We start from the raw sequence: 27,422 nt of genomic DNA, 5'->3' as shown, positions 1-27,422 counted from the left end.
AGCAGCGGGAACGCTCCCGCTGCTGGCGGAGAGGTGCCTGCATGCGGAAGCCTGCGCGCGCTGAGCTCAGCGCGCCCAGGCTTCGCGGACCTCTCCACTAGCAGCGGGAACGCTCCCGCTGCTGGCGGAGAGGTGCCTGCATGCCGAAGCCTGCGCGCGCTGAGCTCAGCGCGCCCAGGCTTCGCGGACCTCTCCGCTAGCAGCGGGAACGCTCCCGCTGCTGGCGGAGACGTGCCTGCATGCCGAAGCCTGCGCGCGCTGAGCTCAGCGCGCCCAGGCTTCGCGGACCTCTCCGCCAGCAGCGGGAACGCTCCCGCTGCTGGCGGAGAGGTGCCTGCATGCCGAAGCCTGCGCGCGCTGAGCTCAGCGCGCCCAGGCTTCGCGGACCTCTCCGCTAGCAGCGGGAACGCTCCCGCTGCTGGCGGAGACGTGCCTGCATGCCGAAGCCTGCGCGCGCTGAGCTCAGCGCGCCCAGGCTTCGCGGACCTCTCCGCTAGCAGCGGGAACGCTCCCGCTGCTGGCGGAGACGTGCCTGCATGCCGAAGCCTGCGCGCGCTGAGCTCAGCGCGCCCAGGCTTCGCGGACCTCTCCGCTAGCAGCGGGAGCCAGCACTGGGCTCCCACGGCTTGCAGAGAGCTGCCTGTTTGGGGGCTGGGGTCGGGGGAAGCTCGGGCTTCCCCAACCCCGCGCCTGGGGGGGAAATAATTTTTTTCCTTTATTTCCCCCCCAAAAAACTAGGTGCGCCTTATGGGACGGTGCGTCCTATAGGGCGAAAAATACGGTATTTCTTTCTCTCTCCCTTTCTCACAACACTAGAACTTGTGAACATCCAATGAAGCTGAATGCCGGAAGATTTGGGAAAAATAAAAATAAAGTACTTATTCACACAGCACAGTTAAACTATGGGAATTGCTCCCACAGTAGGCAGTGAATGCAACTTGGACACCTTTAAGGGGACTGGACAAATTTATGGATACGGTAGTCAATGGCTACTAACCAGAATGGCTTGATTCTGCCCCCACTGTAGGGCCAATATGCTTCTGAATACCAGCTGCTGATAATCACAGGTGAGCAGAGCCGTTTGGCATCTGGTGAGAACTGGATTTGGGACTGGGTGGGCCTTTAGCCTCATCTGGCAGTCTGCTCTTGGTGGTATACTGTAGTATAAACTCCACTCTTTATAGGCTTTACAGGAAAGATGGTTACAAAGATTATATGTGTGTTGATATTACTATTAATAGTTTTATCATTATGCATAGGGCAACCACAATGAAGTGCACCATCTGCTATGGTGATGACTTAGTCTGACAATAGCAGGCATCCATTATTTTTAGCATCTTGGTCTCCAGTCAAGGAATGAAATGGACTTTGGTCCCAACTTAGCCTATGGGACGTGTAGGTAATAAACTGGTATTGTACATATATCTGTGTAACTCTACTAAGTGCTTCTCATATAATTCATGCTTTAAGTTAACTATGTGGCGTTAACACCAACTGGGGAAAACATAGCAAAAAAAATTAGTCTACTTGAACATGATAATTCTAGTGCACACCACTATTATTATGCTAACCCACAATTAGGAGAAAGATTCAAATTTGTGCAACTATTAGAAAGGTATTTTGAGAAAGAGAATTTTAGTTACAGCAGCTGCTCTACACATTATTCTTCTTTGGGCTACAGTGACCTCCAGTGTCTGATTTTAGATGGCACTTTCTAAGGCCAAAGGCTTTCATCATTATTTTAGCACCCATTTTTCCCAACTGCCACTTATATACAAGAAAATGAAAGGATTCTCACTGGAGATGCTATACCCTTGGAATTTTAGAATGATTGCTTTCTAATTGAGGGTTCTGGAACATTCATTTATCGGCTGTTGTGCTACAAGCCCTCAAAACCAGAAAATTAATAAGACACAAATACACAGATGTAAAAAAGTACCTGAAGTGATACGTGGGAGAAATCAAGGGAGAATACTTTAGGAACTGCACTGTGCAGCCCCTCGTTTGTTCAGATGTGCACAAAAATTATATCAACTAACTTACCTGCCACTCTGTACTATAAGTGATAGGAAAGTCAATCAAAAAGCAAAGGTAGCCATGTGGGCTGATGGGGGGGGGATCCAAAATCCGTATTAGGAAAATACCTTTATTAGGCGAACCAAAATGTCACAAAATAGCATCCAAAGTTTCCAAGGCTAGATGGCAAACAAAGCAACCAAGGAGAAGAGGACAGTGGTAAAACCATTAAATCTGCACCTTATAAATGTCGATGGAATGTGGGACATTGTGGTAGACATCAAAAATTTTATGTTTATAACCTACAGCATATTAGGTCTAATGTTCCTGTGGGAATTTCAGTATCAGTGATGCATAGAAGAGCTCAGTACAAGAATTGCATTTTTTTCCAAAATGTGTGATACTTCCCTTCCATCCCCTCCAGACATAATGTTGCTAAAGGAGTGGAGCAGTAGCCTCTAAAACATATGGGAAAGAATCAGATCCTCCTCCACATGGAAGAGAATGTTTTCTGGAAAATAATACCAGTCTTTTGTAATTCTCTACATTCCCTTAAAAAAATCCCACCTTTGTGACAGAATCCTACGCCCATCCTGCTAAGTCCTAACCAAGCAACAATAAATCGTTGGGACAGCAAAACTCATATTGTACATTCCCCTGCCAGTCCCAGGATTAGTGGGACACAGAACTATTTTCATCATTGAAAGAGAAAGAGGCTGCATTAGGATGCAACGCTACACCATGCTTTAGCATTCCCAAAATGGGCCTTCTACTGAATTGGGGATGGGGTGGGGATACATCCAAGTAAACATGCCCAGGATTGCACTGTAGGTGGTGGCATTTTCACATTAGGGAAACTTAAGTAAAGTCACTTGCAGCTCAGTTGGCCTGCAGCCCTAACTAAAACAGGTTTACTGGGAAGTCAGCTCATTAAACACAGAAGGAATTGCTTCCAAATAAACTCACAAAGGATCAAAGTATTGGGTGATTTATACCATCCACCACCCTGGACATTTGTCTAACACAGAGGTGGGGGACCTTTGGCCCTCCAGATGTTACTAGACTGCAAGGATGATATTGCTATGCCATCATCCCTGACCATTGACCATACTGTCCAGGACCGATGAAAGTTGGCTTTTCAGATTTCAGGCTGCAGCAAATCCTTTTAGGAAAGAGAAACACACAATGGCCAATTCCTCATCTCTGGAATTACATAAATCTGCTCAAGTCTGTCTTCCAGCTCCAAAGGAAGCTGTGTTTTGCCTAAGGATGGAGAAAAACCTGGGTTGTGCTGTGGAGTACGCAACAGGTTCATGCACACCAGCATTTTAGCCAACTAAAATTGGAACTATAGGACAGTACTGAGAAAAAAATGCATCTTGGTAACTAATTTACATGACAAACTACCACTTTTATACAGCTTCATATTAGTGACCACATACATCCAGTTCACCATCTGAGCACCATTTGATGGGAAAGCGAGACACAAATTTAACAAAGAGGGATACAGCAGGTCTGTGATTGTCAACTACAGCAACAGATTTTTCTTTCCAAGTAAAATGATTTGCCCATACCCTGTGCTAAGAAGTGCATCAAAAATCTCAGGATTTTTTTCAAGTAACTATCCATTGCCTGCTTAGATACATGCAGGTTTTGACCATGCAGACTACACATGCAGAAAACAATTAGGATTATTGACAATGAATCATTAATAATTCTATGGTTCTATTATTTTGGTCCTAGGTTTCCATTCACTGTAACTTCAAAACATTGGCAGAATCAGAATAAACACAAGATCAATTTCATTTGCTCAACTTTATTCCACCAAAATTCAATGTCCTTGAGAACAGATTTGACCTTTTGTTGTTAACATTTTTGTGGAGTTTAAATTCTAGGTTTTGCTTCTGAAAAGAAACAGAATTGCATCACAAACCAGTTGGTCCCATGGCAGTAACCAGCAATTATAAGGAACTAACCAATGGATGTAATGTGCAGTATGATCTTAACTAAGGCTGCAATCCTACATACACTTACTTTCAAATAAGTTCCAATGAACAATGTGGGACTTGCTTTTGAGTAAGCGTGCACAGGAGTGGGCTGTAAACCTAAGAAATATTAGCATGTTGAATTAATTTGTATATGGATCACAGCTACATTTTCTCAGTCTATTTTATTATTATTTTTTAAAAATCTGTGCATTCAAGGTGAACGCTGTTACAATCTTCTGTTAGCCTTAAAACATATTTTATACAATATATTTACAAATTAAACTTCTTAGCATTATCACTACTGTACAATGAAATAAAATAATTTAGGATCTCATGAAAAAAGGTTTACTGTATTCTTATGCCCACAATATATTAATCAAACACTGAGCTCATTCCACCGTAGTTTGGTATTGCGTGCATGAGCAAAACCATCCCTGGGGCTTGCTGGGTCCCTCCTCCCCTTGTATGGTCAGCCCCAGTATGTAGAAGGAGTGCCGGAACACCAAGCCTGCACAGTCCCAGCCAGAACCAAGTGCCTTGGACAGGATTTCCAGCCAGTCTTACTAGCGCTGGCTAGCAGCTGTCAGAAAAGCATCACCCAATGGGATTTCGCCCTTCCAGTTGTCATAGTATCCAAACATGGCAAACTAGGATATGCTTCAGACATAAGTCTTGCTCAACCCTGAACAGGATATCATCATCCATATAGGAGACACAGGGCTGTGCATGCCCCACACTCCCCAATGTCCCTGTGTGCATCTTCTCCACCCTCCCTGTTACTGATCTTCCTGTTTATCTGAACCCTTTTACCACTACTGACTTGAGCAGAAGTAGAAACCTCTGTGCAATCAGGAACCACGAGGGGGTTTCTATTTGTATTCAAGGAAATGCTGGTAAAAGCCCCTTTCAGACCTTTCCTGATAAACACAGGAAGGCTGAAGACTGAGCAAGCAGGGCCAGGACAGCATGTGACCTTGTGTCTCCTACATGAATGGACGTTTCCTGTTCAGGCATAACACCTGAGCAGGGCTACAGTTTGCCCATAAACCGGGATCAAGCTGTGTCTTGAGCCTGGGAAGTCAGTTTATGGAAGTCAGTTTAGAAACTATGCCAAACAAGGAGAGAAATACATGTGCATATCTTGAAGCTAAGCTTGCTCATACACACGACACCAAACCATGGTTTCACACTGCATATAAAATGTCGCCACTATATTTTTCAGCAATGGAACATTTTGGCAAAGCTACCATTCTTATAGGGTTGACAGGCTATTCCCTTTTACTATTAAATAAAACCTATGAATGGCATGGCAATGTAACAGGATGGCTATATTTAAATAGTGCCATTTAAGAAAATTCAAAATTTCATATCATTCTAGATGCGTCAAATGTGAATCAACTTTAATTACACTGTATTATTCTATCTATTTGTCCTATGAGTTAATAGGGAGAATGAGCTAATAAGCTTTTGGACAAATATAGCTGCTCGGTTGATAAGCTTCCTAAAACAGAGTATTTTAAGTCATTGGTGTACAAATAGTGCAAAAAGTAAAACTTCAGTTTTTGTGGCTTAGTTGTGCAATGCTAGCCACAGTCACAGTTAAATATAAAATAGGATCCAGTTGAAATGAATTACTCGGGCAAACTTCCACACAAAATTCAAACAGTGCTAAAAGACTGGGGCAATAAAAATAGCTTCATTTCAGATTTTTGTAGAAACAGTGCAGTGCTGAATACCCCTGAAGATAATGCTTTTGGCTATATCCAAAAGCTGACTGTCTGGAAAACTCCTTTAATTTTTGAGACTGAAGATATGCTACAAAAGCAATTTAAATGAGAAAGATGGGGAGGGGGTACCACAGGCATACTAGCCATTTCCCTTTGATGTCATGCCAAATTACTTCTTAAGAATTTAAGTGCATGTGGGAGTTCTGTGATGGGAGTTTCTGGGAAAGGATGTCTGCAAAGCATTTGTCGTCACATGCAGAGCATGGATGCATCCAGGTTTTGGGCCTACACACAACTCTTATGGAAGGTCATCTTCTTATTTCATCACAACCTGATAAGCCAGCTTCTGGATAAAAGATTGCCCAACAATTTAATCAAAGACTATTTGTAGAAACAGATTTATGAATTTTGGGTATCTCCGAGGAAAACCTGCAAAAGGAGTTAGAGGACAACCAAACCTATTACCATTATTCTGACTTTTAACATTTAGCTTCAGAACATTATGTTCAGGTATGAGCAAGACACACACACAGAGAGAGAGAGAAATACAGCAGTATTAGTACACAAATACTTTGTGAACTGTTTGTCCAGCCCAACAGTACAGAAAGTGAATCACAACTCAAAGTTCAAAAAAATAAATTCAATTGTTTTCTTATAAATCCAGCAATTTATGATGTTACTAATCATGGAAGAAACAATACACTGTTAATTAACATGAAGTCCAGAAGTGTCCTTTTCATAAAATCAAGAGAAGCCAAAGGATTTTCCCTTTTTCAAGCAAAAATATACAAGACACCATACAGAAATGGCTGATGAGAACTGGGCCCATGGTGTAAGGATTAGACACTAATCATAATGCCACCAAAATCAAAGGAGATCCAAGAACTCTTCAGAATTATCTTACAAAAATAGCTGCATTAAAATTTGCAAGCTCTAAAGCTATTATTTTCAAGCCCTATAAAAAGGCAACCTTTGAAAGGATCTGGCTCAGATTATCGGCACAGTACAAATATTAAAAATGCACACACAATGCGAGATATTTCAAATGCGCTTTAAAGGGACTATTGCAGCTGGTTTATTATGTAGCAATAATATTGCATAGCTGGAAAATGAGGTCACTTGACTTGCACTAACTGCAAGTTTACACACAGAAGTGACATATACCATTTGCTAGTGGGTAAGTGACTGAGAGCAAGGCCATTTATGGTCCTGACTATTTATGAACACTCAGTACACCATTATTATTTTTTTGTAATTTTTCCAGATGTTATATGGACATAGGTGCCATTTCGGAATGAATCATAGATCAGGTTAACTCAAAAATTCACTGCCTGTCAAGGGATATATATGACTGGCATACAGTTTTGGTGGTGAATGGAACAGAAAAATCCATTCATGTTCAGTACATGTATATCTGTGTCTGACAACTGATTCATCACATGAGGTAAGGGTGTATTCTTAGTGTTTAAATGATCCTTCAACCAATATGAGAGGGCAAGATTTCATAGTATTTAAATGGCCTTAAGTGGTTTACACATTGCATTTCTTCATGTGGAGGTTGACGGAATAATCTTCTGCCTATTGAATGATTCACATCTGCTATTGTGATTGAACAATGCAATCCTTTACATGTCTATTCAGAAGTAAGTTGCAGTGAATTCAATGGAGATTAATCCCAGGTAAGTAGATATAGGGCTGTGGGGCCCTAAAGACTGCTGCTATCCTGTGGAGAATCTCCACAGTGCTCTCAAGACATTCAAAGCAACAAAATGGAGATTCTCCACACTAGAGAAGTACAAACAATGCAAAGCATTAGAGCTGCAGCCCAGAACTCATACAGAGAGAGACCAGGGGCTATACGTAGCAGACTAATATCCTCCACACAGAAAGAATAATGCATAAACAGGTCCTGAAAAGAGATTTCCTACCCCAACCCTGGAAGCAATTCATTGGCTGCTGGCTGCATTCTCAGAAATACAAAGGGTGAAACACATTTAGAAACTGCCATGTTCCTCTTTAAAATACTCAAGTGTTGAGCAAGCAACAACCAGGCTCACTTGTGTTTTGAAGAGCGATTAGGTATGTGCATTCTTCAGGTGTATTTTGTACTACAGTATCTGTGCCAGAGTACAAAAGGTATCATAAGATGTAGCACTGAGACTCTTTTAAGGAAATTGTTTTGTTTTTATATCCAATTAAGGGATGAAAGCCCTTGTCAAAAATAATAGAATCTTACCTTATTAACGCTTGTTCAAAGCAAGTTCAGTTATATATTCTACTTCACTCTTGATATTTGGCAAGTGATAAAAAAGCTGTCTATCTACATAAGAAATAAGTTAAGTGCTCTTGGGGAAACACACACACACACACACACACACACCACCTTTAAAATGCACATAGTAAGGGGTTGGAAGAGAAAGGAAGGATATACTTCCTTGTTAATCTTTTGTGGCTGCTTTCCTTAGCATTACACATCCCAGAAGAGCTGGAAGTTACAAGAACACAAACTTTCTAGGAACAAAATAATTCTCAGTTGGATGATGACAGTGAATATAACAGAAGCTTGGAGGTTTTTAGATTTGAGTTGAGCCAATTAGCTAGATCCAGCTTTCCTTATTTCCCCCAAATCACTTCTTTCTCCCTTTTGGACTAAATGCTTAAAAGTTTGAGTAACTTCAGTACACAGCTATAATAAGGAAAACATAGTGAATATTTGAAAGGTCAGCAGTTAGGAAAAATGGCTGGAAGAATTACCGTGCAATCCTATACATGTCTACTCAAAAGTAAGCTCCACTAAGTTCAACAGAGCTTACTCCAAGGTGATTATGCACAGCACTGCAGCCTTAACCAACTACATGATGGAAGCATTAAGACACTTAAAGGTTTTTAAATCTTGGGCAACTTGTGGTATTTGGCCAAATGCAAGAGGTATATAGGGATGGGTGAAGTTCTAATCTAAACTTGGCTAGCATTTACTAGATTATTATTCTGGATAGAAGGCTGACCACCCAGTTTGTTATTCAGAAGTCCCATTTGCTCAGATGGGCTTCCCTGGTACTCTCAGCCCTTGCTCATGACAATATCATCCATGTACAGTATCATCCTACAAGTCACAGTGCTGGAGGCAGCTCTCCAAACCTGGCTGTAACCCTGGAATCCACTACTGAATCCCACCACCACCCTGGAAATCTGGTGACAACCATAGTTGATGAATTTAAAATACTCTTCCATGGTACCCAGATGCCCTTTAAAAAGCAGGTGCAGTTTGGATTTTCTGAATTGTTGGCAATAGTCAAGGCGACACCATGTTATGACTCCCCACCCCTTTCAATGTCAACTGTGGTCAGAATTAATTTTGGATAGCAATACCTTCCCCCCCACCACCGCCAGCCCGCCTCTAGAACCTTACATTTTAGTGCGGTTACTAGTCTTTGGGTAGTTCACGTATGCTTTTACCCTAGAGAAAGACGCTGCTTGGCTCATCCGACCACATATACAAAATAGGTTTGAAAATTGCAGTTCTACATCTAGGATAAAATTCATACAATGTACACATCCAGTGTCCTAAATAACACATTTACAGTAGTCAACTAGTGTATGTACATATGATGGGGGCAATATACCATATGAGCTAGAGCTCCCAGTCTTATTTATTCAGGTCTGGTTTCCTTTCGAGGGTTGTTTCAAAAATTCCAGTCTCAGTAGTAGATTTGTCTAAAAGGTTTGGTAAGTAAATAGAACATATTATAGTGTATATGCTACTTCAGTAGTGAAGTATTCCAAAATACCCTTTCTCCTGGTTACATGCCATAGAGATACATTTCCTTGCTCTTGAGAAATTCAGTTCAAACTCAAGTCTTGGCTGTACATAAAACAGCAGATTGCACCAAGAAAAACAAGCAACACCTCATTTCTGGAACATGTTCACAGCAAGACTTTTCACATTGCTGCACTGCCCATTGCTGAGCAGAGGTTGATGGTTTTAGCACATACTTGTCATGCTAGGAGTGCAATATTAGTGTGGCAGTTAAGAGTCAGATTTCAGTATCTTCCAAAACCCACCAAGCAAGATGGTCATTATTTCGTGTCTTTGCAGTCACTTGAACATGTGTCACAATGGTTTATGGATCACAGCTACACCTACAAGGGAAGAAAGTACACATGCATTAAATTTATATACCGCCCTTGATCCACGAATCTCAGGGTGGTTCACAACATAAAATTACACAAAACCACAATACATAGTAAAAATAAGAAAAAGAAACCAATAATCCCCCCTCCCACAGCACATTTAAAAGGGCATTGTATGTCAATCAGCCCAAGGCTCGGTTAAAGAGAAACATTTTTACCTGCCACCTATAGGTATATAATGAAGTCATCAGGCGAGCCTCCCTGGGCAGAACATTCCACAAATGGGGAGCCACTGATGAAAAGGCCTGTTCTCTTGTTGCCACTCTCCAGACCTCTTGTGAAGGAGGCACACAAAGAAGGGCCTCAGAGGATGATCTTAGAGTCTGGGAGGTTCATTAAGGAGAGAGGCAGTCCTTGAGGTATTTTGGTACTGTGCCATTTAAGGCTTTAAAGGTCAAATTCAGCAAAACTAGGCCTGGAAACCAATTGGCAGCCAGTGGAGTCAGGCCAGAATTGGTGTAATATGCTGAAACTGTCTTGCCCCTGTGAGCAACCTGGTCGCCAAATCCTGTGCTAGTTAAAGTTTCCAAACCATCTTCAGAGCCAGTCCTATGTATAACATGTTGCAATAATATAACCAGAGCATACACAACAGCAGTTAGGCTGTTCCTGTCCAGATAGGGGTGTAGCTGGGCCACCATACAGATGATTTTTGGAGTAACCTTTTACCTGCACTGGGACTTATAGAAAGCTCAAGATACACTAGGGGTACTGACTCTTTTCTGACCAGAGACTCTCTTGCCTGCAATGGCCACACAGCAGGTAGAATTTAAACAGATGCATCTTTGCCAGATGAACATCAGAAATGGGGAAATACCATCTGTTGGATTTCTACATGCCAAGCAGTAGCACGTTAAAGGCCCAGGTTCCTTTTAGGAGTGAAATTTCTCTACCAGGAAAAAGTGTTGCTAACCCTGCCAAGAATCACAGCAGAGATTTGAGAAATGCAGATTCATCCAGCCCATCCCTCTGCTTCCACCTGGTTCAATGTACTGCTTACCTGCATAACTTCTTCCAGTGCTCATGTTTGTTGGTAATAATGTCCATTTATCAGTGACAGGATTATAGTATTCTACAGATGCCAAATTGCAAGAGCCATCATCTCCCCCAACTACATAGAGAAGACCGTTCACTGAACACACACCTATGGAGGAAAAATGTGTTATTTTAAGTTTACATGGCTGTGGCATGGCAGGGGAAGGAACTCTAGCATTCAGGCTGGATTCACTCCAGATCCTTCAGGAAGCCCCAAACAAAGTATGAACCATCGACACTGAAATTGTGCACTCTAATTGTACTCAGAAATAATATATCATTAATTTTCATAAGCTGTTCTTGTGACAAGGTGAGAGGTATTTTTATAATATTTAGGAATGTGCAAAAAAAAGTCACTCATTGTTCCATTCATTTTTGTTAATAAGCACCTAATTTGTTCAATGTTATCACATCCACTTCATAACTCACATCAATGAGGGGGTTTAGTGGGGATAGGGGGTTACTTTGTTTTTTCCTGTCACCTGCATACTGGCAGTTGCCATTTCCCTTCCCCAGAACACTCCAGCATCCAAGGGATTTGGGGGAAATAACATGAGGGATATTTGGAAATAGCACCAAGAGGACATCTGGAAAAAAGCATCCCTGAATTTATTACGTATTTGGACATCTCTCTAGATATCGTAACCAAATTTTGCATGACTGTTCCTGCAATCAAGGAGCTTTCCATCTATGTTTGGATACAATTGTACACCATTTTGAAACAAGATGGCAGAATGAACCTTTTTAAAACAACACTAATTTTAACCACTGATTTAAGAACTACACTGTTTTTTCTTGTTTCACAGAACTCCTAAGCAATGCCAGTTACAAAGCAGCTAGCGACTGGCATATAGATAACAAAGACCTTTTCCTGTTGGAATTTGTTTTGTAACAAATGAAAAATGAACCAAATTGGCTCCATTTGCAACCCTGTTTAAAGCACTGGGCACAATTCAAGGACTGGGCAGCAGGAACAGCAAGGATAGGGGATTAGGAGCTGTGCAGGGTATAAAAGGCTCAGCCTTCTGACCACTGGAGGTTGTATGAAATAAATGAAATACACTTTTATTTCTATGCTTTCTGATGACAACATCTGTTCCATACTTGAATGTTCTCTGTGAAGTCATGAGAGCAAGAAAAATGTTCTTGTAAAGAGAACAGAGGTTCTGGAATTCATAAACTCTGCTAGATTCCATATTCCTTGTTACTCACTACAGACACGGATGCATAAGATTTAACTTTAAATACCTAGAACAGCAAGATACAGCTTATAAAACTGATGTTTTTGTTTCAGTATTACTGTAAGTTTCTTTGAAAGGTTGCTTATACCTGAAGGGCAATATATATAAGTGTGCTGTGGTTGCTTGGAGGAAATTACAAATAAATACCTGCATTTCTTCTACACATATTCATATCTGCCACTTGTTTCCACATATTTGTTCCAGGATCATATACTTCCACACTTTTCCTCACCAAAGGGCCATCATGTCCCCCAGTAGCATACAGCTGTCCACTAAGTACACCAACACCTGCAAAACAAGAGGACAGCAACTCTGAGAGCTTCAGAGCATAAGTTACTCCTAAGTGGCTGTTTCATTCAACAACCCCATCATAAAAGTGAGCTAAATATTCAATGCAGGAGTTTTCCTCACATGTCCAAACACTGGGATCCCTCGCAGAAAGACAATTCATACCCTTATAAAGGCCTTTGCAGAGAATGCCTAAGACCTGGGGCAGAAGTCTTGTTAGAATAAAGTTATAAACACAAACAGAAAAGTAGCCGGTCCCTGGTGGGCCCCCACAGCCAGCTTAGCCCTCTGAGGCCTGGAGCAAGTGTACCTGGCCTGCCCCCAAACTGCACAGGCCTGCCCTTATACTACGATTACAGGCCTAGCATTTGAGAACAGTATGACAATACCGTATCATTAGTCTTATCACACATTGCCAGGAAAGGAGCAACATACATGGTACTATTTTCAAGAGCTCTTGTAACAAACTTAGGTACTGTTCAGAGATTTAGCTGTGACAACTAAACAAGGAGGAAAAACAGCACAGTAAGATACCTGCACCACTGCGGCGAGTACTCATATCTGACACATATGCCCACTCATTTGTAGCTGGATTATACTGTTCTACAGTACTAAGGCACTGACGTGATGCTCCATCGTAACCACCAACAGCATAGAGTTTACCTAGAAAAAATGAATATGCAGCACTGAACATCAACAGGAGCAGTTGGGAATATTCGCACTTCAGAACACTTCATCACTGATCATTTGTACCATGTCAATTACACAATCCTTTTGTGATAGCCGCCTACTAGATTGATAAATACCTGTACATATAACATGTTTCAGTTGACCTTCATCATGTATACCAAATGCTCAGATCAACAAATACTCGCTAAGTGAGATGTTCTCAAGGACAGTTCGCTGCAGAAGGTTGTTCCATTATTTGCCATGTTACAAAACGGGTGAAAATGTACTCCTCCTTGATCAAGTGCAAATCCCTTTAAAACCCTGCTCTTTCTACCAAAGTTTCATTTGGGGAGAAGACCTTTTCGGCCATCCGTATTTAAAAATCCAACAAAAAACCTCCGGAAATAGGAAAAGCGTCATACCAAGCTTCCACAGTGAAATATAGAGAACCATTTAGCAGGGGAAATACTTAGGTAAGGATAGTTGGGATGACTTCTCTGAGGGCACAGAAAAAAGGTTTAAAATCATTGTCAGAACTTACAGAGTATGAAAAAATCCCCAAATTCCTGACAAACCTTGCACATCTCCCAGCTTCAGAAGATGTGAAACATCTATTTCCCACAAGATGGAGACACAGAGCCACGGAAAAAGCCATTGATAGTCCTTCCAGTTCTCTTCACACTGAGTGTAACGAAGTAGCTCTCACTCAGTTCATTAAATTTTGTATTGTGAATAATAAAAAAATTATTATTTATACCCCACCCATCTAGGTTTCCGCAGCTACTCTGGTTAGCGGATCATATCGAGTGGCACATGGAAAACCAGTGTAAGGCAGGAGGGGGGAATCTGGGGTCCAGGGACTCAAGGACCCTAAATGGCTCTCAGGACTCTTCCTAGGTCACATCTGCTGCTAGCCCTACTCTGCACCCACTTAAAATGCATTTGTCAAGGTGGAATTTTTCCTTAAACTGTGACAATGCCTCTTGCTTGCCTGGATGGAGAGATATGGGGGTGTAAGGAGAAAAATCTAGAAAGGGAAGGGTCACATCTATTGCCCAACCTACCAGTAGCATACAGCCCACCCCACCCCCCATAAGATAGTCCCTAAGAATGTGGTGCTTGGCATTGGGCTGAAAAATATTCCTGACTCCTGGTTTAGGACCTAGGCAGAACTGTGAGATTGACATTGCTGAAACTTACAGAATTCAGTGATTTTATGGGTGAGGCATACTCGGCATCAGTGCAGACTAGACAGATTAGGTTTTGTCCCTCCTCCCAGTGCCTTGATACCTGCCAGGCCAGATGGCAAAACACTAAGATAAACTTCCCAACGCTGTAGAGAAGGGGGGGGGGGGACCCCACAACTTAACAACTAAGCGTGTCTCAATCACTATTGTACTCAGCCTGTTCCCATTCAAGATGGGAGAATGATTTTTGGAACACGCAGTGTAGTCTGACAATGTTAACTGCCTTAATTTTTTGTCTTTAAAAAAGTGCTTGCTGCTAGGCTATCACACTTAACTGTGCTGCTGCGGCCAATACAGCAGTTTGCTGTCTTTACCTTCCACGACCCCAACTCCAACGCTGCTTCTTCTTGTGTTCATAGGTGCCACAAAAAACCACTCATTGGTCTTATAGTTATATGCTTCCACAGATGCAAGACCTATTTTTGAAAATAATATTAAGGCAAGTTTTCTACATCCTTAATTTAGCAGAGTATAACCCCTCCTTTGTCACAGGTACCATCCTGACTTAATTTTTCCAGACAATACTCTTGTCCTAATCTTTCCAAGACAAAAAGGGGAAAGGAAGCAGGGTGAGACTACTTCAGGATCAGGAACTGGACACTAAACCCAATACTAATAATTTTGCACTGAGAATCTGTATCTCAAAATACCACCCCAGTTCTCATCACTTGTGATTACTCAACAACCATGCACTGAAAAAATGACTGGGAAGTGCAACCCACCCAAGAATTTCTTCCATCCACTGCAGAAAACTACACCAGACATAATAAAACAGGTTGTAACAAAGGTTTTTGTTTTGTTGTTTTATAAAGAAGAAGATTTGAAATGTAGCATCAGGAGCACTGGATTCAAAGGAAGTTCTACAGTTCTTGTAAAGTGTTTAAGAGCGAAGATATGAACAGCATTCACCCAGTTTTGTTTGTTTAGCAACCTACCTGTGCTTCCATCAAATCCACCAACAGCATAGAGGAGTTCATTTAGCACAGCTGCCCCTAAAGTGCTTCGTCTTTCTTGCATGCTGGCTATTGACGTCCACAAGTCTTTCACTCCATCATATACATCTACTGTTCGGACTCGTAAAGAGCCATTAAAACCTCCCACAGCATAGACTTTGCCTGCCATGAATACCACCCCTGTTAAAAACAAATTGGGAGACAGAAAAAATGGAAGGCAGGTCATGCCTATAGGACAATTATTTTCTTTCTCTTTTTCCTACCAGAACTTCAGGAAGGTCACCAAGCAATATCTGGAATATGGTGACAACTACATATGGAACCTGTAAAGCTTGAATGCTGCTTGTTTCATGAATCAAGTCTATGAGAGGGTAAGCCTGGCATTGGCATGGAATCTCTCCATTCAATAGGTCTGATCCATGGGAAAAGCAAGCTTTCAAATGTTATGGCCTCATATGGCACCATTACTATAGTGGAGCATTTCACTATTTCATACATTACATAAAAAAGGCTGGGTTTGCCAACAAATGTACGCTCAAACAAGGGGAATAGAGCACAATATCTGAAATCACGTTTGTTGCACTCATGCTATGTATGTTCAGCTTACACAAAAGTATTGATATGTGAAATGGCTCTTGCTGGCTGCTGAAGTCCATGAGACTGTTATTACTGGGTGGAATTCAACAGAGCGCTGAGGAGATTGTTCTATCAAAACAAGTATAACTGCCTGCCAGACACAACTAACATAGCAAAAGCTGCCAAGAGACCAAGCAGAATCAATGGGGTTCCACTCCCCCTGTCTCTCTCCCAACAAAGGCCATCATACAGGGTGACAGAGATATGTTCCATGCCAAAATCAGGCCTAAAAACCAACTGAAATGGATCTAGAAAATCAGTCTCATCCAAGAGAGCCTGGCTCTGTTAAAAGAGAAGGGCTAACTCTAATGTTTTACTTTAGCCTAAAATTCAACTGAATATATAAAATCCGTCCTAAATAATTTTTGTGATTATGACTGAGGCTATTTTTTTTTTAATAGGGAAAATATTTACCTGCTCTACATCTCCGAGAAGGAAGTTCAGCAACTTGATCCCATCGCTCCTCCTCAAAATCATAACACTCTACACTCCGAATGGCTTTAGGTGCTTGCCCACCAACCACCATCATTACCTTGGTAGGAAGGGAGAAAAGTTACCATGAGAGCATTTTCAACAGCAAACAAAAATCCTTGATCTTATTTGGGGCCTTAAATGGCATTAGGACACCATCAGCTATGTGAGAACTCACCCAAGAAAAAAAAGCAAAGTTTACTTCAGATGCATGAGAAGTTGGCATTTGAATGATATTGAACTTGGAAGTACAGTCAATACATTATTGGATAAAATACTGATTGAAGCCTTTGGGCAAAGCCTATGTACTCTAGCTTTCACAGATTATCTAGCTTCCTTTGCAAAAGGTAATTAGTTCAGATCCCAGAAGAGCTACATTTTAATAAAAGCATTTGATAACAGCCTAGCAATGATATGAAAATTCTAAGAACAATGGAAACGCCGATGGTGCTTAGTTTCAAGAGAGACTAGTTTTAACAAAGGGAGATTATAATTCCCAGGATAATGGGAGGGGGAGGGGGAATTACTTGAACAAGCATTTAATGGCTCTGTGTTTGCTCAAATTATATATACATACACAGTGCTTCTTTTCTTTAAAAATGTATGCACACACTGTGTATGTGTGCATAAACCTAGCTGCATTCAAAATGGCAAAGTTTTCAAAACACATGCACATACTAAAACCATAGTGCTCCTTTACTGGCTATTTGCTTTGAGAACCACTTTAACCCAACATCCCAACACCATCTGGGATATAACAACACACAACAACAGAGCAACCTTTCCGTTTTTGCCTCTGACTGGCATTTCTTCATGCAGTAGTGTGGCAGAGCCAAGTTTATGGAACAGTGGCTGATTGCAATGGGTTTTGAATCAGCTTTAATAGAAAAACTAGAATAGGAGTAGCAGTAGTTGTCAAAACAAGAAACCGCACCGTTTCTCTGTTTGGTAAGAAATTATTCTAGTAATGGTGTAAGATGACTGTTGGTTTGCTAATAAACATCTTCCATGGGTTGAGTCACATATGCCCTAGTCAAAAAACAAAAACAAAACATGTACCACCATTACCACCTATAGGAACTTCAGCAAAGTTGAACCATTTACCCAGGTCAAAGTGGGAAGTCTCTTTCCAACATGCTGACAATTTAATGGACATTCATGTGTGCAAAAGGGCAATGAACACTGTGTGCAGATATGTCTGCATGCGCCCAATCCTCCTTCAAGGGGAAATGATCATGCAATTCTAACCACTGTGCATATCCATGTAAAGGGGGCATGTGACCATCATCTTGGGTATTTCAGCAAGAAAAAAATAGCTTACCTTTGGCAGACTGACTGGGGTCCTTGGTTTTGTTCTAGGATTCTTTATCAACTGCCGTTGATCCAGAGGAAGCAAGTGGTATTTCATGGCCTCAATAAGGAAATCTTTACATGTGTTATTGTTCTTGATTAAAGCTTCTTCTTCAACTGTCTGAAGACACCAACAAAGATATTAATACTATGGCTATTATCAGTATTATCAGTCACTAGCAGGCCGCTGTAATGCTCATTCATGATTTCAGTGTAGCAGTAGAAATAAAACCCCAAACTGCTTCTTCCACATCATTATCCCATTCCCCTATTTCACTCACTACAATATTATCTACTTCAACTGTGCAGTAATGCTTGTGTTGTGTTAAACTGTGCAAGCTTAGTATAAATGTTTTGATTAGTGCATAAGTACAGCAATCCCATCTTAAAATATTTACAACACTACTTAATACAAGCTCCAGAAGACAAGGAACTATGAGATCTTATAACTTGGGAGACAAAAGCTTTGAGATATAACACACATACACACACCCACACCCACAGACACACACAGACACACACACACACACACACCCCACAGTGGCAGCAATCCAAAACCTCACATGCTTGGGGCTCAAGTCACAATTCAGAAAAGACAGAGCTCCACAAATGCATAGGGCTCCTTCTCCTTTAGAAGTCAACAATGCAAAAGGTTGTGTTTTGAATTTTCAGCTGCATAATTGAACTGTGACTAAGATTAATTTGCACTAGCAGTTCCAGACATGGTATTTTAAGGAATTAAAACATTCACACAACTTCAGAAACCGGCAGTAATGAAACAACAAGGAGATATGCATGCTTGTGTCTCAGCAGCTCCAATCCCCAGGTTCTTTTTTAAAAATTTGGAATCTTTTTTTAAAAGGAAAAAAAACACAGTTCTGTGAAAAGAAAAGCTTGGAAATAACTATAGTGCGCATGTAGATACTAAACAAAGAGAATGGCCATCTTCGCATAAACTGGCAGTAATTTTCTCCAGTGCTTCCCCCCTTGATCTATCAGTGAAGCAACCTCGACAATGTATCTGCTAAAGACAAATATCCCAAATTTCTATATTATCAGGACACAAAAGTGACAGCTTTACACTGCACCAGTTTTTATGGACAAGGTTAGCTCTCATTCTCTGCCCAGCAGAACCTTCAAGTGAAAAGGAGATTCAGAACATGTTTATCTGCTAGGATGGCACACACATAATTATGAAGGCTATCCAAGGTTCTTTTGATTGATGGCAAGCCACAAACAAGCAGCCCAAGCGTATATTATTAAACTTTTAGTGCTGTAGATACTAGAAGAACACTAACCTGTACAAGGTAATCTCTGGGCAAGAGAGGGAGGCGGACATGTTCCATCAACTTAGCCATGTGTTCCAAACGAGACTCTTTCTCATAATTTATCCAAGAAATGACAGCTTCAAACACCTGGAAAGAGCAATAAAACACCTGTCTTTTAAAAGGGACATAAACCGTTAAATCCAACCTCAAGCAGAGGTTCAGTAAGTAATGAAATAGGTTTGGAAAAACCAACTAAAGGTATTTTCAAAAGCAAGAAGATATGATAAAAAGATGGATTTTAAAAGAATCAAAACTGGCTTATTTTATTGTGATTGTATGATTTTCTGCATTCTGAAGGGTCCAACAAACTTTGTATTAAATGTCTACTGTACAATCCCGACCACAAAGACTATCTAACGCCATGAATATAAGTACTGCACAACTTAAATGCTGTTTTTTGTTGAGCTCAGTCCAATGCCCGACAACTTGAAATATGTGTTTCAATAGGAGTCTTTCATGACATGAACCTTCCAACTGAAAACATTTATGATACTCATGGGCATGAGAAGGAACATTCAAGAGAAAGGATGTTCTGATGACTTACTATGTAATGGAACGCATAGGCCAGCTGGGACTTTTGGACTTAAGTGGTGATGGCATTTGTGCACATAAATGCGTTGGCACTTTTTAAAAACCGTATCGTCTGGCCAATGTAAATTAGGAATGGGGCATTAAATTTAAAGTGGCGCTAATTGCATTCTATTCTGCTTGCTGTACTATCTACAGAAGGTTAATTAATTGCTGATTTAACTCTGTTTTAGAATTGGGAACTTTGACCTGTGTGTCTTCTCACCCCTTCAACTTAATTAGTGGCTGCTGAAGAACGGTCCTTCCTTTCCCCACTGCACAAGATACTTAGCTGCATTTAGATGCTCTGTGACTTCATCTGCATCAAATCTTTCCTTAGTGTACAACAGTCATAACCTTGCTGGGTTACCAGATATCACATTCCTTTAATTTACACATTTTACCCTTTCCAGAATTCCACCTTTGCTCTTGACCACAAGAAGCAGAGGCTTTTAATCACAAATATGTACAAATTAAAGCTAATATGGGGCAAATTTACTTTGGAACAAGCGATTAAAGGAACAGATTTTTATTTTATTTTTAAGAAGTACCATACTCACTTTATTTTATTATTGCTCAGTTTGCTGTTTTGCACTTGCACCAGAGTTATACTAAAGGCAGGTGATTTAGTCCTGCTGAACTGTAACCTGCCTGGAAACCATATGCAAGCTCTTTGAAAAAAGATCAATGTGCAAGTGAAATAATAAAATAAACATTTAAAACTATTTCCGAAATTATTAAAAATAGACTGGAAGGAAAGAGACTTTTATTTTTATTTTACTTCTGACACTGAAGCTTTTATCTGTCTGTATAGTAGCAAGCTAATACAACACAGTTCATTGTGACATCTTGTGTGTCTATACAAGACTTGTTCCCTGCACAGTAACCAATATAAATGACTGTGATTTATTAGAAATAAAACAAAACACAGTCTGTGGCTGGGATGTAAAACTAAGCCACTAAATATTCTTATGTGGGGTAGGACTAAGTCATTTAGCATGTGGGAAGGGGCCAATGTATACAGCAGCCCTCCTTGCTTACCTCCAAATAAGAGTGATCAATACAGTGGTACCTCTGGTTACGAACTTAATTTGTTCCGGAGGTCCGTTCTTAACCTGAAACCGTTCTTACCCTGAGGTACCACTTTAGCTAATGGGGCCTTCTGCTGCTGCTGCCGCCGCTGTGCGATTTCTGTTCTCATCCTGAGGTAAAGTCCTTAACCCGAGGTACTACTTCCGGGTTAGCGGAATCTGTAACCTGAACTGTTTGTAACCTGAAGTGTTTGTAGCCCGAGATACCACTGTATCAGAAAGTTTAAGTAATCACATAAAGTTTATTTAACTATGCTTAAAATGCTTTTTCCTATAGACCCCTGAGTGACAGGTGGTTCAGCATGCTTGTTTGACTGTCTTGATCCAAGACAGCAGTTTCTAAACCAGGAACCCTCCAGATACTGCTGGATTCCCATCAGCCCCAGCCAGCACAGCCAATGGTCAACGGAAGACATAGTCCAACAACATCTGGAGGCCACAGGTTCTCCACTGTTGCTCTAGATACACACGGTTCCCCCAAAGAAGCGCCACCTTAAATGTAATTAAAATGTGTCTATTTCTGGAAATATTGGGGACGATCTGCTTCTAGTGCCCATATATTTTGTCATTCTTTTGCTGAAAACACTGCAATACTGTTATATTTCTGCATTACAGACTGTGCAGCAGGCCAAACCTTTTCTTCTGATGAAACGGTTAGCTTGTCACTTGATATCAAACTGCAAACTTGGTCTAGGCTAAGGCTAAGGAATTCTTCACCAAGCATCACCTCAGGAAAATGCTGCTCTGTTCAAAACAACCAAAAGTTGAGAAAATGAAGGTTACAATGAGTCTAAAGAAGGGGCTAGTAGAAGCAGTAAATTATATTGCAATTTTATGTTGTGAAATAATAATAAGAAGAAGAATGACATAGCCTGCACAGAATTACCACAAGCAAGGAAAGAGGGACAACTCCACAGCCACAGTGCCAAACACAGTCTGCTGTTGTGCACATAGAATCATAGAATCATAGAGTTGGAAGAGACCACAAGGGCCATCGAGTCCAACCCCCTGCCAAGCAGGAAACACCATCAGAGCACTCCTGACATATGGTTGTCAAGCCTCTGCTTAAAGACCTCCAAAGAAGGAGACTCCACCACACTCCTTGGCAGCAAATTCCACCGTCGGACAGCTCTTACTGTCAGGAAGTTCTTCCTAATGTTTAGGTGGAATCTTCTTTCTTGTAGTTTGTATCCATTGCTCCGTGTCCGCTTCTCTGGAGCAGCAGAAAACAACCTTTCTCCCTCCTCTATGTGACATCCTTTTATATATTTGAACATGGCTATCATATCACCCCTTAACCTCCTCTTCTCCAGGCTAAACATGCCAAGCTCCCTTAGCCGATCCTCATAAGGCATTGTTTCCAGGCCTTTGACCATTTTGGTTGCCCTCCTCTGTACACGTTCTAGTTTGTCAGTGTCCTTCTTGAACTGTGGTGCCCAGAACTGGACACATGAATCTCTGTATTCAAAAACAAGTCCATACCTTGGGGTAGCGAACATACATTGCTTGCCAAAGGTCACTCCTGTCTGAAACACTGCTGTCATAAGTGTTTGCAATTCTGTTATATGGACCAGCGGCCCTGGCTCAGTATAAAGCAGCTTTCCTATGGGCAGAAGCAATCAGAGTTGCCTGTAATAGCCTGGGAAGCTGCCTGCTACAGAGGTGGAGTTCTCTATTAGCTATTGAAATGTCATTCTTGTATTTGCCAGCAGGTGGCCCTTGCAGAAACAGATCTCAGCCAAACCATGCACAATACACTCGTCTACAGGCAACCCTTTAGGGTAGAAATGTAGGAGTGTGATAATAATTTTGCAAAGGCAGAAACTTACACTTAGCAGGCCCATGTCATTTGCTTTAAGTCACTTTTTCAAAGGCAATTTTTTCCCCCTAGTAAGTGACCTCATCTGCTCCCTCTTACTCACTTTTAACATGCAGATATTTTGTTTGACCCAGTTAATGTATAGCCAAAGAACTTGGATAGCATTTTTTGAATGACTTTTCATTAACATTACATAGGATTCTGAAGTAAAAGGGTTCATGAAGGCCAATAAAACAAAAAAAGCAGCTCTTATAATTACCTAACAGCCAATCTAAACTGAACGCAATACTTGCCTGGTTAAAGATTAAACAATTCTAAAAATCAAACCTTGAAGAGCGAGCCATTTGTCCCAGACACCAGTTTCTCCTTTGCTTATTATGCTGCAAGCAAGTGACTGAAAAGGTTTCATCTGGATTTGCAAGTAATTTGATTCTAGGGTGGCCATATTTGTACTACTTCCTAGAGGCCTGTCCTATATCTGAAGGGTTGTCAGAGGACAGTCCTTTATTTGAAGGATGGTCTGGTCCAAGTCTGATTTAAATAAAAGAGAATGGCGAGACCTTGAAGTTGCCCATCAATTGTTGGTGCCTGGATGCATTTGTCACCATCTTCCTCGTTATGAAGAAATACACTGTATTTCTATTTAAATTATAGTAATTATTTCTAAATTTGCATCTGTACATATACATTAGCATATGAAAATTTTAAATGACTGTGTTCTCCTGTGCCCTCTTTTGCAGTTACTCATTTCATCTATTTCTGGTGCCGCATTAAGTGGCTATCTTATTTAACACCTGCCATTTTCTAATCACTGTGTTTCTAAGCACAACTGCAAATGTCACTGTGAAGGCGGCTAACTGAAAGTAGGTCTAACGTCTCAGAGAGCAAGAGCCTGCTTCACTGTAAGGAATTTTAAGCCTATGTGTTGGAAACACTTTATCTGAAGGCTATCAAAAATTTAACAGACAGCCAAAAGATGTTCCTGGGCTCTGTATTTCTGTCCTGCCCACTGGGCATAGATCCGATTCATATTTTGAAAATCAGTAACATTTCCAAATAATAGAGGGTAGGGGACATTGCTGGTGCAGTCCTCCTGTATCTATCATGGATGCTACCAAAGGCAGTATAAAGTCCAGGATGAGCAGGTACATAAAACTATGGCTTTAGTAACATAGAAAATGTCGTTGCATCTCAGTACAAAACTGGAACCAGCAGCTGATTTTGAAAATGACAAAAATTCTAAGTATTTCTACCCTTTTAAGTAGATTCAATCATCTGCTTCTCTGCCTCCTCCCTCATTCTTTGCTTATGAGGAAGCAAGCAGGAAATTGTCCTCCAGGCATCAATATTTCGAAACAAGAGACAACTTGGAGGCGTGTTTGATCACCTGCATAGGCGTTGGCCTGTTGCAACAGTTCAGTGCAAGTATGCACATCTGCAAAGGCGCGAATACCAAGGCAATTCGTGGGATGGAGCTGAGATTGAAGAAAGTCACAACAGTTTTGTCGAACATCCATTAGCTGCAATAGGCTAGCTGCTGGTAACAAAACCTGAAAGGCAGAGGAAAAAATGGCAGAGAATGAGCAACTATACTTCGCCTTCTTGGATAAATATTCTGTTGCAATTTGCTACAGCACAGTTGAGGAAGAGACAACGAAGCCATTTCAGAATCAGAGGACAGACTACACATGACCAAAAAGAGAGATCTCATGCAGGCAGTCATCCTTTTGATATCTCCCTTTCCCTTCAAAGAGGATGAAGATGTGGGACAGAATTAATAGTTCTGATATGTACGTCATAGCAAATCCACCTAAAATTACAGGATTTCTCATAAAGATTAGTATATGGAGTAGGTGGTGTTCTTAAAAAAGAAGCTAGAATACACTGTGCTATTTTTACTTCTGCATTTTTGAAATTATCCCCCACTGAATAAATCATTGCTCATTACCTCATTCTTCACAGCATTTTGATTTTACCACTATGTTCAGGCCACGCTCCCCATTTGTTGTTTTAATACCACACTGTAAGTGTGCACGGCTTCCTTATGGTGTAGAAAGGGCTACATGTTATTGCCCTGCATGTTTTACAAGACATGAACATACATTACAAAGCTGATACAGCCTCTACCCCCAGGAGAAATTATATACAGTCATTGTAATGAGCAATAACTTAACATGTACAGTAGTTGCAGCCCTCTTGAATACAAAGAATGTGGTCCTCAAGGTCAAAGAAGCCAGTCATCATAGAAACTTTACATCTCCACAAAAAAACACACTTCTTTATGAATGGCACTGGTACATCAGCACCTGCTGTCCAACTTCACCATGAATCATTTTCCATTACAGGCAGCAAACTGTTAGTATATCCAAAGGGCTCATACTGCTGAAAGAATCATATCTGTATGTGACATTCTGGTGATGTCAATGATATCTACAGTACTGAATGAAGGCAGATTGAGAAGATGGCCTGGGGCACTTACATTTGTTTATCTGCCAGGAAGACTCCTCACCAGCTCTAGCAATGAAAAAGCCGTTTTTAAAAGGCAAGGCCCTTTTAAAAGCTAAACAGTATTAATGTCACTCTTTCCCTCACTGCTAAATATGCATTTACTCTGTTGGAATCAAGCAAACTCATAAGCAGGTCTCCAAGGACTGATCTAGAAAAGCATGACAAATATCGTTAAAGACTTACCTTGCCATTACACTGTGTTGGCAAGAAGAAAACTGTGTTCATCCACTGCCTCAACTCACTTCATCCCAAAAGAACAGTAGTAAAACTGCAACGTGCCCTGGGGTGCATTCACTGTACTATTCCAGCAAGAAAAATCCAACCCAGCTGGATCACACAGGAATATTACAAATCAGTAACTTTTTCAGAGAATGCTAACCCCCAACAGGCAACAATAAAACACAGAAATTAATTAAGCTATGGGCTCTGGCTCCCAAACACTTTTGATTCCTAGCACAGATTAACTTAAATTAGCAAAAGGAAAAGAATAACAACTGTTTCTTTTTTCCAGCAATTTCCTAGAACTGCTTTGGTGTATTGGAATTCCACTAATATGATAAAAGTTTCAAGTTTCAGTGTAGTTTTAGAACAACAGTTCCAAGTAAAGGGCAAATTCACATCTATGCTAATTATCTGTGAACCACATAACCCCGTTTCTTGCTACAAAGATGGCCCAGATCAGGCTTCCTCAACCTCGGCCCTCCAGATGTTTTGAGACTACAATTCCCATCATCCCTGACCACTGGTCCTACTAGCTAGGGATCGTGGGAGTTGTAGGCCAAAAACATATGGAGGACCGAGGTTGAGGAAGCCTGGCCTAGGTAGCCTACCAGGGCAGCAGTTCCGGCTCATACGTACCCTCCTCTTCTTGTGCATTCCAATTCCCTTCCTCATTTCCCAGTTTGTGAGAACTATGTCTCAAACCAGGTCTTCCCTGTCCACAACACTGGACCCTGTTATTGCTGAACACCTGTTTTTATCTGTTTTTATCATATAGTGTTATTGTTTTTATATTGCAGGCCACTTTCAGACCTTTAAACACTAAGCAGCCTGCACTGCAGGGGGTTGGAACAGATAGAATTGTAGAGCCGGAAGCGACCCCATGATTTAAAGGGCTTTCAAACAAGCATATAACAACTATAATATTCCATGGCATACAAATCAGATAAACCATGGTTAACTACAAACCACATTTTGCATCCAAACAAGAACTGGAAACCAAAGATCAGACTGGGATTCTGGTTTGTATTAAAACTATGGCATACTATGATAACCATAGTTTGCCTTATATTCCGATAAAATGGCAAACTACTTACTGAGAACCAAACAAAGAGAAGGAATGTGTGAGCGCACAAGGAATGGTGCCAACATCCTTGGTTGTGATGTCTGAACAAGACCATTGCCCTTCAGCTTTGCCATTCCCCACCCCCCACCCCATGTAAGAACAGTAATAATTAACTTTTAAAATTCCACAGATTGCTTATATACTGAATGTGAAATTCTTCAAACATTCTAAATTGTTACATAAATGTCTGGAGCCAAATGACTGCTGCTCTACAGCACTTGATACAATTATTCAGCCATGACAGAAATTAAACTGGGTTGTGAATACTTGTATTAAATAGCAGAGCAGGGACCCCCTGGGACAATATGGCGCTGGCCTGCAATGCTTCCACTAAAAATACTCAAAGACAGGAACCAGCATTATCCTATAGTGCAAATATCTAAGCGCATTACTTGTGAATCCACATGATCTTTCAGCAGCAGGCCTGTCCATTAAAACAGAGTTCAGGACCTTCAACAATTATATCAGTAAAGCATTCAGCCATATCACTTTTCAAGGGCCAAATCCAAATTATCAAAACACAGAAGACTGGCATTGATTTAAGTTAAAGTGCTTTGACCCAGGGTGCTTAACTTGTACCTAAGTGATTGTCATGATCTACATGATCTTCTTATAACCCACCAAGGAACATGAGAAACTGCCTTACCCCAAGTCAGACCATTGGTCCATGTAGCTCAGTAATGTCTACACTGACCAGCAGTGGATGCATCTCCAAGGTTTCACACAAGGGTCTCTCCCAGCTCTCCCTGAGATGCCATGGATTGCATCTGGAATCTTCTGCATGCAAAGCACATGCTCTTTTACTAAGCTTTGGTTAATATGTTCCAAAAACTCACAAGGCTCTGAGGGTTAAGTGAAGATAGGGCAGCCAACAGGGTGCTTCCCAAATGCTTCAGACTACAACTCCTACCACCCTGACTACTGGCTAAGCTGGCTGCTGGGAACCACAGCA

General features: G+C 41.0%; 1 protein-coding gene across 9 annotated transcripts in view; it reads right to left on the bottom strand.

Annotated features, from left to right (window-relative positions):
- Positions 1 to 3,816: 3,816 nt before the first annotated feature.
- The window catches only part of KLHL3 (kelch like family member 3), a 94,650-nt gene continuing 71,044 nt past the window's right edge, over positions 3,817 to 27,422 (bottom strand). For 6 of the 9 annotated variants that reach the window (XM_083428869.1, XM_083428871.1, XM_083428872.1 and 3 more), the window contains 11 exons: positions 24,005 to 24,167; positions 21,433 to 21,542; positions 19,111 to 19,227; positions 17,784 to 17,933; positions 16,406 to 16,523; positions 15,338 to 15,535; positions 14,678 to 14,818; positions 13,021 to 13,149; positions 12,346 to 12,486; positions 10,923 to 11,066; positions 3,817 to 9,871 (listed from right to left, as the gene is read on the bottom strand). In XM_083428869.1, coding sequence (XP_083284995.1) covers positions 9,843 to 9,871; positions 10,923 to 11,066; positions 12,346 to 12,486; positions 13,021 to 13,149; positions 14,678 to 14,818; positions 15,338 to 15,535; positions 16,406 to 16,523; positions 17,784 to 17,933; positions 19,111 to 19,227; positions 21,433 to 21,542; positions 24,005 to 24,167 — 1,440 coding nt within the window. In that variant the 3' untranslated portion in view covers positions 3,817 to 9,842. The remainder of the gene's footprint in view (positions 9,872 to 10,922; positions 11,067 to 12,345; positions 12,487 to 13,020; positions 13,150 to 14,677; positions 14,819 to 15,337; positions 15,536 to 16,405; positions 16,524 to 17,783; positions 17,934 to 19,110; positions 19,228 to 21,432; positions 21,543 to 24,004; positions 24,168 to 27,422) is intronic. The other 3 variants (XM_083428870.1, XM_083428877.1, XM_083428876.1) reach the window with 1 other exon arrangement.

Source organism: Podarcis tiliguerta, assembly GCF_965153285.1.
Source record: "Podarcis tiliguerta genome assembly, chromosome: 2".
NCBI classification, from domain to species: domain Eukaryota; kingdom Metazoa; phylum Chordata; class Lepidosauria; order Squamata; family Lacertidae; genus Podarcis; species Podarcis tiliguerta.
The sequence above is the reverse complement of the archived record's forward strand: the minus strand, read 5'-3'. Positions and strand labels throughout refer to the sequence as shown.